At 43.9% G+C, this 13,628-nt stretch overlaps 1 protein-coding gene across 6 annotated transcripts in view; it reads right to left on the bottom strand.

Moving 5' to 3' along the window:
* The window catches only part of Eea1 (early endosome antigen 1), a 167,528-nt gene that overhangs the window by 112,104 nt on the left and 41,796 nt on the right, over positions 1-13,628 (bottom strand). For 2 of the 6 annotated variants that reach the window (XM_039080104.2, XM_063263460.1), the window contains exon 1: positions 4,888-5,163. The exons of 2 other annotated variants lie outside the window; for them this stretch is intronic. In XM_039080104.2, the coding sequence (XP_038936032.2) occupies positions 4,888-4,911 (24 nt within the window). In that variant the 5' untranslated portion in view covers positions 4,912-5,163. Of the gene's footprint in view, positions 1-4,887; positions 11,840-13,628 lie in introns of those variants that run through there. 2 more of the 6 variants (XM_063263461.1, NM_001427400.1) reach the window with 2 other exon arrangements.

Genomic DNA, 13,628 nt, shown 5'->3' with positions numbered 1-13,628 from the left:
GTTGTCTTAGTTACTATTGTATTGCTGTGAAGAGACACCACAATCAAAACAATTTACAGTTTTAGAGGGTGAGTCCATGACTATCATGGTTAAGGGCATAGGAGCAGGCAAGTAGGCATGTCACTGGAGCAATAGCTAAGATTACATCTGATCAGCAAGCTGCAGGCAGAGAAACTGGGACAGGTTTGGCTTTTTAAACCTGGAAGCCCACCCCCAGTGCCACACACCCAAGGCTATACCTTCTAAAGAGTCCACTAACTAGAAACCAAGCATTCAGAAGTATTAGCCTATGGAAGCCGTTCTCATTCAAACCACCGCACAGTAGAGCAGAGAAAGGTGCTCTTCACATTACTTTACTCTCATGACTTTTTCTAAGTTCAAACTTTGTTCCAGATGAAAAGTTAAAGATATAGTATGCTGATATTCAACTACCCATTCTTTTCAAAACAGCGCCCCTAACTACATGAGACCGATGAATGGCTGAAATGCAGTTAGCTCAGTTAAGGTGTGCCATTAGAGTTAAGCACATCCCAAAAACTTAAGAACAAAAAATCAAAGTCTTAACAATTTTAGATGGTTCACATACAGAAATATCTCAAATATACTAGCTTAACAGAATGTTTTCAACATCTTCTGTTTTACTGTTTAAAAATATGACTACTTCCATCCACTCTTGGGAACTGACCCAAACAATCGAACCTCGGCGTTGGGTTTCTTTCCTATTACTTTACAAGCTTCCCTCTTAGCACCTTTTTGCTTTAAATACACTTCTATCTCTAAGACACTTGGTTTTAGGCAACTATGTGCCTAGTCACTGCTGTCTTGAGTTTTCAGCACATAGCAACTGCTATAAGTACTGCTACTTAGTGTTTTGGTGTTAAAAGGTATTATTCTAAGGAAGAATAACAGCAGGAGAGAGAAATACCACCCTCTCTACATCATTGCTTGCATCATAACGCCTCTCCTGCCATAAAACTTTCTCTCACTGATCATGAGCTTTCTTCATGACCCCCTCTAATGACAGTATTTCCAAGATGACCTTTCTGCTATACTACATTAGTCTTTAATAACTCTATACTTTAACATTTCGCGAAGACAGTCCCTGAAAGAAAATTGGGCCTCACATTTCTCCCACGTTTTATACCATGCTAACCACACAAAATGATCAGTAAGGAGAAGAAGGAAGCAAAATTCTTGGAAAAGGGAACGGATTGGGAATTTATAAAATTTGGCCATAGGAACTGGAGAGACTGCTCAGTAGTTAAGATTACTTGCTCACCCTGAGAGGACCAGGGTTCAACTGCTATAACTACATGGCAGTTTATAACTGTCTGTACCTCTACTTCCAGGGGCTCTGCTGTGTTCACTGGCACCACGTATGAACATGGTACACATACATGCACGCAAGTTGAACAGAAATAAATATGTATTTTTTAATATGGCTCTAGTCTCTAATAGGCTTTGGAATCTACCAACTTCATTGATGTAGATAAATCATGGCATCCCATTCACTTTCTACTTTCTGATTTGTAAAACCAGAGATAAACCAAATTACCAACAAAACAGTGCTTCCATTTCTACATTCTGAATTAAATACATTCTTTCTTAGAAATATTTTACATTTATTAGCAAAAGAAAACCTAATGTTCTATTACTAGATCACACTGTGTTCTTTAAGAAAGAAGTTGCACAAAATTTGCAAACTGCCTAATGTAAATGCTGATCCTCTTTCTGGCCACTGAGAGCCTTAAGTTCAAGTATTTCTCAAAGGATCTATGAGGGCTTGAATAAGAATGTGCCCCACAGGTATGGATTTGAATACTTGGTCCCTGATTGACAGAACTGTTGGGGAAGGATTAGGAGGTGTGGCCTTTTTGGAGGAGGTATGGGGCGTGGAGGGCAGGTTTTGAGGTTCCAAAAGTCTCAGGCCACTTCCAGTGTCTCCCCTAGGCCTCCGAAGTGTACATAAAGATGTGAGTGCTCAGCTGTCCCTGCGGCCAGGCCTCTGCTCCACCGTCATGGCTCTAACTTCTGAAACCGTAAGACACAAATGAAACACCTTCTTTTACAAGCTGCCTTGTTCATGGTGTTTATCACAGCAACAGAAATGTAACGAGGCTAGTATCTGAATCAAAATACTTACTCCTCACATCCATATCAGAGTGTCTTAATCACCATTACCATCTTTCCAGACTTTTCTAAGCCTCAATAACACCTTTAGTAAGCTAATAGAAGAAGAGGAAGAAGAAAATTTCTGTGATGTATCCTAAGGACTGCCTAGTAATGTTCAAAGACTAAGCTAGAATTTATTATATGTGTAATGTCCTTTGTCTTTCAAAATGTTATCTAAAGTATACCAATCAGAAGAAAATTATAATAGTCAAAATAAAAGGTCATCTAAAAACAGGATGTGAAGGGCAGTGAGATGTAGTTAGAAGCGTAGAGACTGCTCAGCAAAGCTCTAAATCAGTGTGTATAGTTTCAGTTTTGTATCTTAATGCCATTGCTGAGAAATAAGGTTGACAGGCAAAGTGAATAAAATTGACATTTACAAAATTTAAAGATTCATGTTATACCTGTTAGCAAAAAACACCTGTAGAGTTAATAAAAAACACCCAGTATAGGATCTACATTAGTAATATAGATCACAAGTCCTATCGTCATCAAAGGCAGACTTGAACACCTTCAAAGAGCTACAGGTTCCTCTCTTAATTTGGTCACTCCTCACTAGAGTAGCCTCATATCCCACCCATCCCTGAATACCATCTCACTTCTTAAACTTAACTGTTCATCTCCCCCAAGCATGTTTTGTTCCTTTAATGGTCCCATACTTTTATAAAGGCTATTCCCTCAGCCTGACAATGTCCTTTGCTCTCAAGCTATAAATATGCCCTCCTTCCCGAAGCTTATCATAACTGCCTAACACCCTCCTCCAAAGTAGCTCCCAGAGCATTCCTCATTCTTCCAGTTCACAGCACTGTAATTACTTTTTGATGTTCACCTCCCCAACCAGGTACTGAGTTCTAAAGGGAGGGCCACATCTTATTAAAAACCATTTCATAGCTCCTAACATTATGCCTGAATCCTACTGAAGCTCAACATACACACTGTAGAAGAGAACATTAACTATAAGAGACATTTCAAGATTTTCTATTGATGGATATATCCATATACATCATATACACATACACATATACATGATGGTGGCTCTCAACCAGAGGCAATTTAGCCCCTAGAGAACATTTGGTAAAGTCTGGAGATAATTTCGGTTGCCTCAAAGCAGATATAATATTGGAAGTAATGTTGCTATCATTTACTCAATAGAAGTATGGATGACCTTAACTACTGACAAATACATCCTAGGCCACCACTAGGACAGAATGACTTGCTCACAAGAATCTCTAGTTCCAAGGCTGAAAAGCCCATTTGTCAATCTGGTTTATTTAAATATGAGGATTCAGTAATACATCTCAGCAGTAACCACAGTAATCACCATGTGTTGGTCTTGACAGAGACTTCTAGAACAGATAAACAAACAATACTAAGAATGACCTTCACATAATCCCAGGTCTTCAAAACTGGAAAGCAACCCACATTTTTTGAAAGTCAGACTGTAGCCACCAGAAGCAACTCCCAAATCAGAAAACACTGTTGATAAACTTTAAAACCACAAACTCCTTTTCTTTTGTGTAACTATGACAAATATATTATATATATATATATATACATATAATAATCAATCATGCACAGAAGCCTTTACTCTTAGACAAGGCAACTGATGAGGAGAGAAAAGGGTATGCCCTTGTTTGCTACCAAAGTACCGCTTTATCAAATTTTCAAAAAACTACCAAAACGATTGCAAAAGGAAAAAAGAACTCAAATGTCACTCCAGAGGGTCAGAGGCAGGAGTTAACTATTTTTCCTCTGATGCATGACCAGATGACTTCAACGTTTCACAGAAGCTGTCTAAACAGAATCTTCCCTTCCTGTGTACTAGCTGACTCAACCCTCCTTGGCACATTCCTTAACTAAGTACTACACATTCATTAAGTTCCTGTCCTTTGAACTAATTCTCCTACTCTTTAGGTAACATCTCTTTACATTAACCAGTCTCAGAAGTGAGCGAATGGAAGCCATCCAAAACAAAACCTTGAGTAGGCAACTCTTATTAGAAGAGAATTTAATTATGTTATTCTAGGAACTGGTACCTAAACAAAACACCTACGGCTTTCCAACGCTCTTACCTTTTTACCCTCAAGATTTTCCAGATTTTACATTGAGAAAGCCCCAGTAGAAACTAAACTGGAGTGCATTTGCCTTTTGATCCATTTATTCCTGGATAACTAAAATGAGGCTCTGGGTCTTGGAAAGGAAAATGCACTTGTAATTCTTAAAAGAAAGTTTCCAACAGTGAGTAATATCTTCCTTCTCCACTTTGGCAGTTAAGCTTCTTTAAGTCCCAGCACTAGGCCGGGTCTCCCATTACCCTCTTGTACGGTGCAGAAGAGTAAGGAAGCAGAGCGTCGAGAGGCAGGTGTGTGTTGTGGGGTAAGTGGAGGCAAGCTGGAGCAGGGAAGGGCCCGGCAGCCGCCCACCGCCCAGCACAGCCTAGCACCCACGGGCGGGGAGCGGGGAGGGACGCGCGGGCACCACACCCTCCAGCCCGTGGTGACAGCCCCGCGCGGGAGCCGGCCTGGGGCCTCCGGGCTCCGGCCTGCGCCCCGCCCCACCCGCAGCCCGGCTCCGGCAGGACCTGCAGGCCTCGGCGCACGCTGCCACCGGGCCTAGTGGAGCCCCGAGCACCCCCGTCCGCCTGCCCGGGCTGCCCGCGACCAGGGCTCGGACGCTCGCGCTCACGTGCTGCCGGAAGGACGGTTTCACTCTTACCCTCTGCAAGATCCTCCGAAACATGGTTTGTCCAGCCGCCGCCGCCGCCGCCGCCGCCGCCGCGGGGACTCTCCGCACCCAATGCGGGTTACTCACGACTGGAGGGCGCGAGGGCCGGCAGCCGAGCCGGGAGGAGGGCGGGGAAGAGGCGGCGGTGGACGCGGCTTTGGCGGCCCCGACTTCCCCACAGGCGGCGAGAGGCTGCGAGCACGAGCCAGCGAGGAGGTAGCCAGCGAGCGCCCGCCTGCCGGGCCGCCCCCGTAACTGACAGCTGGGCGGGCCCGCCCGCCGTGGCCGAGGGGCGGAGTCGCTGCAGCCCCGCCTCCTCGGCCTGTCCATCCGCAGGAGGGCGGGGCAGGAGGTGGGCCCGGCTTGAGGGTTTGACCAATCGGAAGCGGGTCAGGCGTGACAGACAGGCGGCAGGAAGCTGATTCTTCAGCTTCTTCCGCCCAGCGCTTGGACCTCTGGGCGCCGGACCCTGCTCAGGAATTTAGAGGGCTGCATCCTGATGGAGAAGCTGAGTGGACACCTCATGAGTCCCTCCTGGAGGTGACCCCACCCCGGGCTGGAGGAACAGGCTCCAGTGTTACCTTCAGCCGAGCTCCAGCTTATGATGGAAGTTTGGAGCGCTCTTAGTGCGTCGACCCTGAGCCCAATCCTCCTCTTGGCTGGAAAGGCTGATTCGACCACTAAGCTCCAAGCCAGTGTGAACCCGAGAAACCGAGGCCTACTTAACCATGTTGGGCTAACCTCTGCTTTTCCAGTCCCAGTTTACCCGCTTTCCTGCTTCTAATTGCAGCTAGAGCCACAGTAAAGCATGGGAGGAGGCTGGGTTTTGGATTAACTAGAGAAGTTTGAGGTTATTCCTTTGTGACAGGGCAAAGGTCTCTTCATCTTAGTTCGGCTGGAGCCATCTTTGTTTTAAGCTAAAACACTCTCTCTCTCTCTCTCTCACTCTCTCTCTCTCTCTCTCTCTCTCTCACACACACACACACACACACACACACACACACACACACACACACACACACCCTTCCATGGGAAAGCACCTAACCATGTTCTAAAAGCAAGGAGTTGAAATACCCCAGCTAACTTCGTGTCCTTGGCTTCTGTTTAACTACTTGCTTGCTTCTTCCTGCAACTGCCAACTAGGATGTGAGTTTTCTGTGTTATTTGTCACTTAAAACTCTCTGTGATGTACATTCGAGGTTGTTCTGTAATAATTGTTTCTCCCCCAGGCTTGGGAGGCCTCTGGCAGGTTCTAGATGACTAAACTGCACAAGGTGAGGCTTAGGATACTGACTATACCTAATGACCTGGGAGCTGAGGGAGTAGTCAGAAAGGCCTGGGAATTGAGGATTCCTGGGTGGGCTCCCAATTTGCAAAAAGACTGTGCAAAAGAAAGAGGCATTGAACACCTCGGGTAAGGTTTCTCTGTAGCTAGTAATCCTAGGGACTTGTGGAAAAGCTAAATGCAGTGTCAACTTGTGAGTCAATGGGGCTGCTAGGATGCTGTCCTCTCTGTTAGGTTCAGATTCTCTGAGTCTACCAGATTGTAGAACTTTCCTTTTTTGTATTGTGTACATTGCTTGTGCTGTTTATTGTTCTTGAGAAAATTAAAACCATGGATCAAAATTCTTCTGCCCAGAAAACCCCATGAACCTGCTAAAATCTCCTTTTAAGGGTCTCCAGAGAAAAGCTCAGGAGTCCAGAGAACAGATCTATACAGGAAAATTAGCTACCTTTTTGTACCCTTGATTGGTCTTCATTTCAGGTGGGCTGGCCAGCTGAAGGCGCCTTCAACCTTTCTCTTATACACAGAGGGCAACATGTAGTCTTTAATAAAGTAGGGCACCTGGACCAGCATCCCACATTCTGGCCTGGAGGTCCCTGGTGGAGGAGTCCCAATCCCAGATTTAAAAAAAAAAAAAAAATGTAAGTGAAACTAAGGGGCAGGACAAGCCTAGGCCTCTGGTTCTAGCAGCCCTGTCAAGGAAGTTGTGCTGCCATCCTATACACCTGTAACACCAGCCAGGCAAAGATATATGTCACCAGAGCCACTCCCGAGTCCAGCTCACACCTGAGGCAGATCAACCCCAAACATCTGTTCATTCTCCTGTTTCTCAATCTGACACCCAGTCCTCTCCTGACTCCCTTTTGGAGGCCTCCTTCCCACCTGCTCTTCTTTTAAAAGCACAGCAGGCCTCCCTTGGGCTGCCAGCAGCAGGATAGCCTTGCCTCCCTTTCATGATCCTCCCCAGAGGCCCCATCTCTTGCCACTCTCACCTTGAGGGAGGCCCTTCCAGGATAGGAAAGGCAGAAAACTCCCTCAATCTGTGATAATTTATGTTCTGTTCTCCACTACTGATCTGTATGACTAGAAACTGTAGAACCTCTCTCAGAGAAGCCCCACAGTTTAATCCCTCTGCTAGAAATGGTGTTCTATACATGTTGGCCAATTTAGGCGGACTGTCAGTGGCTACTTCATGCCCTCTTCACCACCAAAGAAGGAAAGGGTCCTACAGGAAAGGAAGTGCAGAAGCTTGTCTTGGGTGAACACATGAGACCAGTCAGTGACCCTGCATTGATTGAGAAAGTTTATTTTCCTTTTAGGCAACCAGATTGGAATCCAGAACAAGATAGGGAGTCTCTTAACCTCTTTCTGCAGACTCTTGGGTAGTATCCGGGCTGCCGATGAGCACCCTACAAATTTGTTTAAATAAGATAAGTCAGGAAATCCAGGGCCCAAATGAATCAGTCCCATCTGCTCTTCTGGACTGCCGTCAGGAAGCTTATCAGATTCACACTCCAATCAACCAGAGGATCCAGAAAATCAGAAGGCTATTAACATAGGTCTTCTTTGTTGTTTTTTCAGTCAACATCAGATGTTCCAAGATTCAAGGAATAGAAGGATTTGAAGTTAAAATTGCCTCCCAAGTGAACAAGAAAAGGATAAGCAGACCAGGAAATTAGCTAAGATTATGGTGGTAATCTTCCAGGAAGAGAGACCTCCACGTACAGGACTTATAAAAGAAGGAAAGAAACCAAGAAATACAGATGTCAAGTAAAGGACCCCTTGAGAAGAGTTTAATGTGCCCGCTGTAATGAGTGGTCACTAGAGAGACAAATGCCCAACAAAAGATCAATTTGCCTACTCTGAAGGGACTAGCCATGGGAAAAGTGAATACCCAAACCAAAACACAAGAGATTGCATCAGTGCTCCAGGTAGATACAGACTGATGGGGTCTGAGTTCAGCCACCACCCTAGCCCAGAATTACTCTAAAGGTGGGAGGTTCCTGTCAACTTCCCTGTGAATATGGGGTCACTTACTTAGTTCTAAATCAGACAGATGGCACACTGAGTAAGAAACAGTCTGTGACCCTAGGACCTAATGAGTCACAGATCTGCTCCTGGACCACTAGAACTATGTACTTGGAGAAGGGGACTGTGACCCATGTTTTCCTGCTCATGCCTAAAATGCCCATATCATCTGCTGGGAAGTCATTACCTACTTCACAAACTAAGGACAGAAATAGGTTTGACTTAAAAAGCCCCATATATTATTATTAAACACCCCTCCTTTGGAGAAGAAATCGGTCTTCTAGAAGACCTACAACAGAAATTTCCTTCTGTTTGGGCAGAGACAAACACACAGGAGCTTGCAGCCCCCAACCCCCAGTCATAGTTGAACTAAAAAGCAACATTACTCCCATTAAGGTAAAGGGACACCCTATGACATTGGAGGCAAAACAGGGAACTAAAGTTTAAATTGATAAGCTACTTGAAGCCAACATGTTAGTCCCTTGCCACTCCCTTTGGACATTACTGCCGGGCTGGAGAGATGGCTCAGTGGTTAAAGAGCTCTGACTACTCTTCCAGAGGTCTTTAGTTCAATTCCCAGCAACCACATGGTGGTTCATAACCATCTGTAATGGGATCTCATGCCCTCTTCTGGTGTATCTGAAGACATCAACAGTGTGCTCATCGACACAAAATAAATAAATCTTAAAAAAAAAAATTATTGCCTGTAAAAACAGCTGGGAACAGGCAATTATTGGCCAGTACAGGATCTCTGGGCTGTGAACAGAACTGTATAGGACATTCACCCAATGGTTCCAAATCCATACACTCCTGAGTTTAGCCACTCTGGAGAAGCAGGTTTATACTATACTAGATCTAAAAGATGCTTTCTTCAGTATTCTTCTGACCAGGTTAAGTTAGTTGATACTCAGTTTTGAATGGGTGCACATAGACAAAGGGACCAGTGCCCAATTAACCTGTGCTGGGCTGCATCAGGGTTTCAAAAACTCCAACCTTTTTTGATGAGGCACTCCACAGATATTTGCAGGCATTCACTGCTGAGAGTGTAATATGTGGATGGTCTTCTGCTGACAACTGAAGCAGAGGAAGATTATCTCCATGTCACAGACCAACAATTGGAGATACTACAACATCAGGGATACTGAATCTCTGCAAAGAAGCACAATTCTTTTCCTGAGCTATGAACTGTGGGAAGGTAAGAGACTACATTTCCTCTCTTATGAGGAAGATTACCCAGATTCCCAACCCCCAAGACAAAAAGACAGCTCTGGGAATGTGTCGGGGCTGCAGATATTGTTGACTTTGGATGACCAGATTTGCTAAGCTGGCCAAGTTCCTATACCTGGCTACCCAGGGTACTGAACAAGACTTTGGTCCCCAACAGAGAAACATGCTTTGCATGAGTGGAAGCAGGCCCTGGCCTCAGCTCTGGCATTAGCCTTATCTGACATTACCAAGCCATTCCATTTGTTTATGGATGAGATGAAAGTCATTTCCCAGGGGGGTCCTAACACAAAGACTTGGGCCATGGCAGCAACCTGTTGTCTACCTCTCAAGAAATTGGATCCTGTGGCAGCAGGCTGAAGTGCTATAGCAGCCACAGCCCTCTTGACAAAGGAAGCAGATAAATTGATTCTGGGGCAAGATCTGTTAAGAGTGACCCTATACTTGGTTGAAGCTCCCCCCACCCCAGATATATGGATCACTAACTCCAGTACAACCCATTATCAAGCCTTGTTCTCAGATCAGCTGAGAGAAGTTTCCTCAGACAGCTGCCATAAGTCCAGCCACGTTGCTACTGGAGACCAGTGACACTAGCATCCAACATGACTGCCTTGAGATTACCACCACATGGGAAGGATTGAAGTGGGATCTGACATACCCATGGATGCAGCCAGACTTTATAATGTTCTCAGATGGCAGAAGTTTTATCGAGGAAGACATAAGGTATACTGAAACAGCTGTGGAACTGTGACCGTGTGGCTATAGAACATGTCCTCTGGGGAAAAGCCCTTCCCCTAGGGACTGTGGTGCAAAAGATGAACTAGTTGTACTCGCTGAGGCTCTCAAATTGAAGAAAGAAATGTAAATACCATAAATGTATGTACTGACATTAGATATGACCAGCAGAAACTGTTTGACTTGCATGTGCTAACTGGTTGCTTTCTTACTTATCTATACAGCATATGCATAAAACTATGAAGCTTTGCATCTTAGTATTCTTGTCTCCTTGGATGTACATTTATGAAGATCCAGGAGGAAGACAGCACTTATATTTACAAACCCTTTCAGCCTTCCTACTCAAAAGAAATATGCAGCACCCCTCCTCATACCTCTCCTAATAAGCTTAGAATTGTAGAATTGCATAGGCCAGACATTAACTCAAAAACCTATGACTTCAAATAGACCAGGGTCTATCCATATTAGAAAATCTATTAACAATGGAAGAACAAGAGGAATCATTAGCTGAAGTGGTTTTACAGTATGGCAGGGGGCTCAACCAACTGCAGAACAAGGTTATTATATGGCTTTAAAAGAAAATTGTCATTTCTATGCAAGCTACTCATGAATCATTAGAGGTAATTTGGATACACTCCAAAAAAAATTGCAGAAAGAGAAAGGACCCAAAACAAAGAGGGAGGAAAAAAGAATGATTCTGCTTCTCATTTTCGGGATTCTCCTGAATAAGTATACTGTTAGTCACAGCAGTTCCCATAACCCTTCTACTTCTACTAATTACTGCCGTAACCAGTTATATTAGATCCCAATATGAACAGGTACCCACTACAGAGTCAAGAGTTTGACTCAGGATACAACTCAAGGAGGAATGTGATGGCTTACATTATGTTTAAAGTCTAATTACTGTGCATAAGGAATTTGAAAAAAAAAAATACGTCTAGCCTGAAGAAGCTATGTCAGCCAGCTTGCTCAAAAACAAATAACTTCCTGGAATGTTAACTATTCCTGCAATTTCTTGTTCTTATACAGTTTAACAGAAATTATTGTTCTTGTAACAGGCCACAATGCTAACCATGTTGTCCATTTCTGTAAACCAGCTTTGATTGCTCAAGATAACCAAAGTTGCAGGACATCTGTTCAATAAATTGAGCTCCTGCTTACACACACAGGATTCTTGCACATAGTAAGATATGTGCTAACAGATAGCCAGAATGTAACCATATGATTTTTACCTTTATAAACTCATGGCTCAGGGCTACCTTCATCTTGAGAATCCCAAGCACAAGTGTAGTGCTGGTGCCGATATCTAAATAAAGCCTCTTCTTTGTTAAAATATGCTCGTGATCTGACCAGTGAATCTCTGAACAAACCTAGACCCATAACACTGGGAAAGGGGATAGTAACCTGTTGTGGGTTGTTTACTGTATGCTGTGCCCCTGTTCCCAGAAATAATGACTTGATGCTTTATTATATTTACAAACACCTTGGCCATAAATTTTGGGTAGTTCTCTGACTACCTCAAAACTTAATATCCCATTATTGTCATCTAACTTCTGCCATGTGACTCATTGCTGCTACTCAGCTTTCATGTGTCTATCCTCCTTCATGTCCCAGGACAAATCTCCCCTGGGGTTCTCTCTCTTCCAGAATTCAATCTCTCTAATGGATGTCCCATTTTCTAGTTCCTACCTAAGCTTATAGGTCAATCAGCATCTTATTAACAGGTGCTGCATCCATACAGTATGAAATAGATTCTCTCTACAATAACCTTCAAGGCTAGTTTGATAAACCCATACTCTCAATCCTGCTACCCTCTTAACCTAATGACAACCTGTACTCGATCATTCTTGATCATGCCTGATTTCCTCAACCCCCTTTTGAGATAAGACCTCTTACATAAACAGAAAATCACCATCACCTCTGATGAGATCCAGACTTATAAAGACCCAGTAAAATGTTGGTGTCTTCTTGTGAGGAAAGTATCTTCTAGCTGAAAGCCCTACCCACAATCAAACAGTTGAACTAGCTCTCACATTTACAGCAGACTCCTGGAAGTATGGGCAAAAACCAACTCTGGGATTGCCCCAGCACTAAATTTTCACAGTTGTTCACTACTTCAGCTACCCTGATCCATATCAAATCATACCCAGTGATTCTAGAAACAAAAGGGAGAATTACAGTCTGTGTTGCCCAACTCGTAGAGACAGACATCCTGTGATTTAACCTGAGAATTGTCACCCTGTAATATATCTTTCCTGTCTGTGATTTAACCTGTGACCTCTCATTATATAGCAGTCCAATATCTGAGAGAAATGAGTGAGAGGGTCAAGAGCATCTACTCTATAGTCCCAAATCTATACATTCTCAAACCTGATCCCTCCAAAGAAACAAATGTGTACTGCCTTGGACCTGGGAAATGAGATACTAGTCAACCCAACCTTGCTTTTAAAAGGATAGCTCCACTGAGAGGTTATAGTGGGCAACTTTCTTGGACCAAGTTGCCCCATGGATTTAAAAACCCCAACCCTGTTTGATGGGGTACTAAGTGCTGAGCTTTTTACCTTCCATCAGAAGTTTCCCAGGACCATACTCTTATAGTATGTAGATGATCTCCTCTTAGCTTCTGAAACCAAAATACCTTATAAAGGGGTCATGGAGGGACTGCTGCAAAAGCTAGAGACCTTAGGCTACAGTATGTAGGTTAAGGAAACCCAACTTTGTAGTTCAGGGGCTACTTACCTTGGCTACTAAGTAAATGAGGGAAAAGCAGCTTGTCTCAGAGTAAGATTGCTGCTTTCCTTCAGATCTCAACCCCAAAAATCTAAGAAACAGGTTTGAGAGCTCTTAGCCATGGTTGAGCATTGCTGCCTCTGAAACCAGAGTGTACAGAAATAGCAAAGCCTCTGTACACCAGCCCACAGTGTAGACACTCAGCTGCTAACCTAGACTGAAACTGAACAAAAAGCATTTAATGCTTTAAAAACAGCCCCGACTTCACCTCCAGCTCCAGTACTTCTGATATCTCAGAACCTTTTTTATCTGTTTACAAAATAAAATGCACTGCAAACAAAATGGATTAAAAAATCATTTTAACCCAAAATTTGAGGCCATTGGAAATACCCTGTGACATACCTATTCAAATGATTGAACGCTGTGGCCTCAGGATGGCCTTCTTGTCTCAGAACTGTGGAAACTACAGATATTCTAGTGAAAGAAGCAAACACGTTAACTCTGGGTCAGAATCTTATACTCACAGCACCTCACGCAGTTGAGGCCCACCTCCAAGGAAGACCAAACTGCTGGCTGTCTATTGCGCTTGTGACCCATAACAGGCCCTATTCCAGGACCACCTTCAAGTCTAGTTTGAGAAGCCCATCACTACTAATCCTGCTGCCCTCTTAACCTAATGACAACCTGCACCTGCTTGTACATGACCATCTTCAGGTAACCACGGTGTTCT

The sequence above is a fragment of the Rattus norvegicus genome, chromosome 7 (genome assembly GCF_036323735.1).
Source record: "Rattus norvegicus strain BN/NHsdMcwi chromosome 7, GRCr8, whole genome shotgun sequence".
Lineage (NCBI taxonomy): Eukaryota > Metazoa > Chordata > Mammalia > Rodentia > Muridae > Rattus > Rattus norvegicus.
Note: the sequence above shows the minus strand (reverse complement) of the source record. Positions and strands in the feature narration are given on the sequence as shown.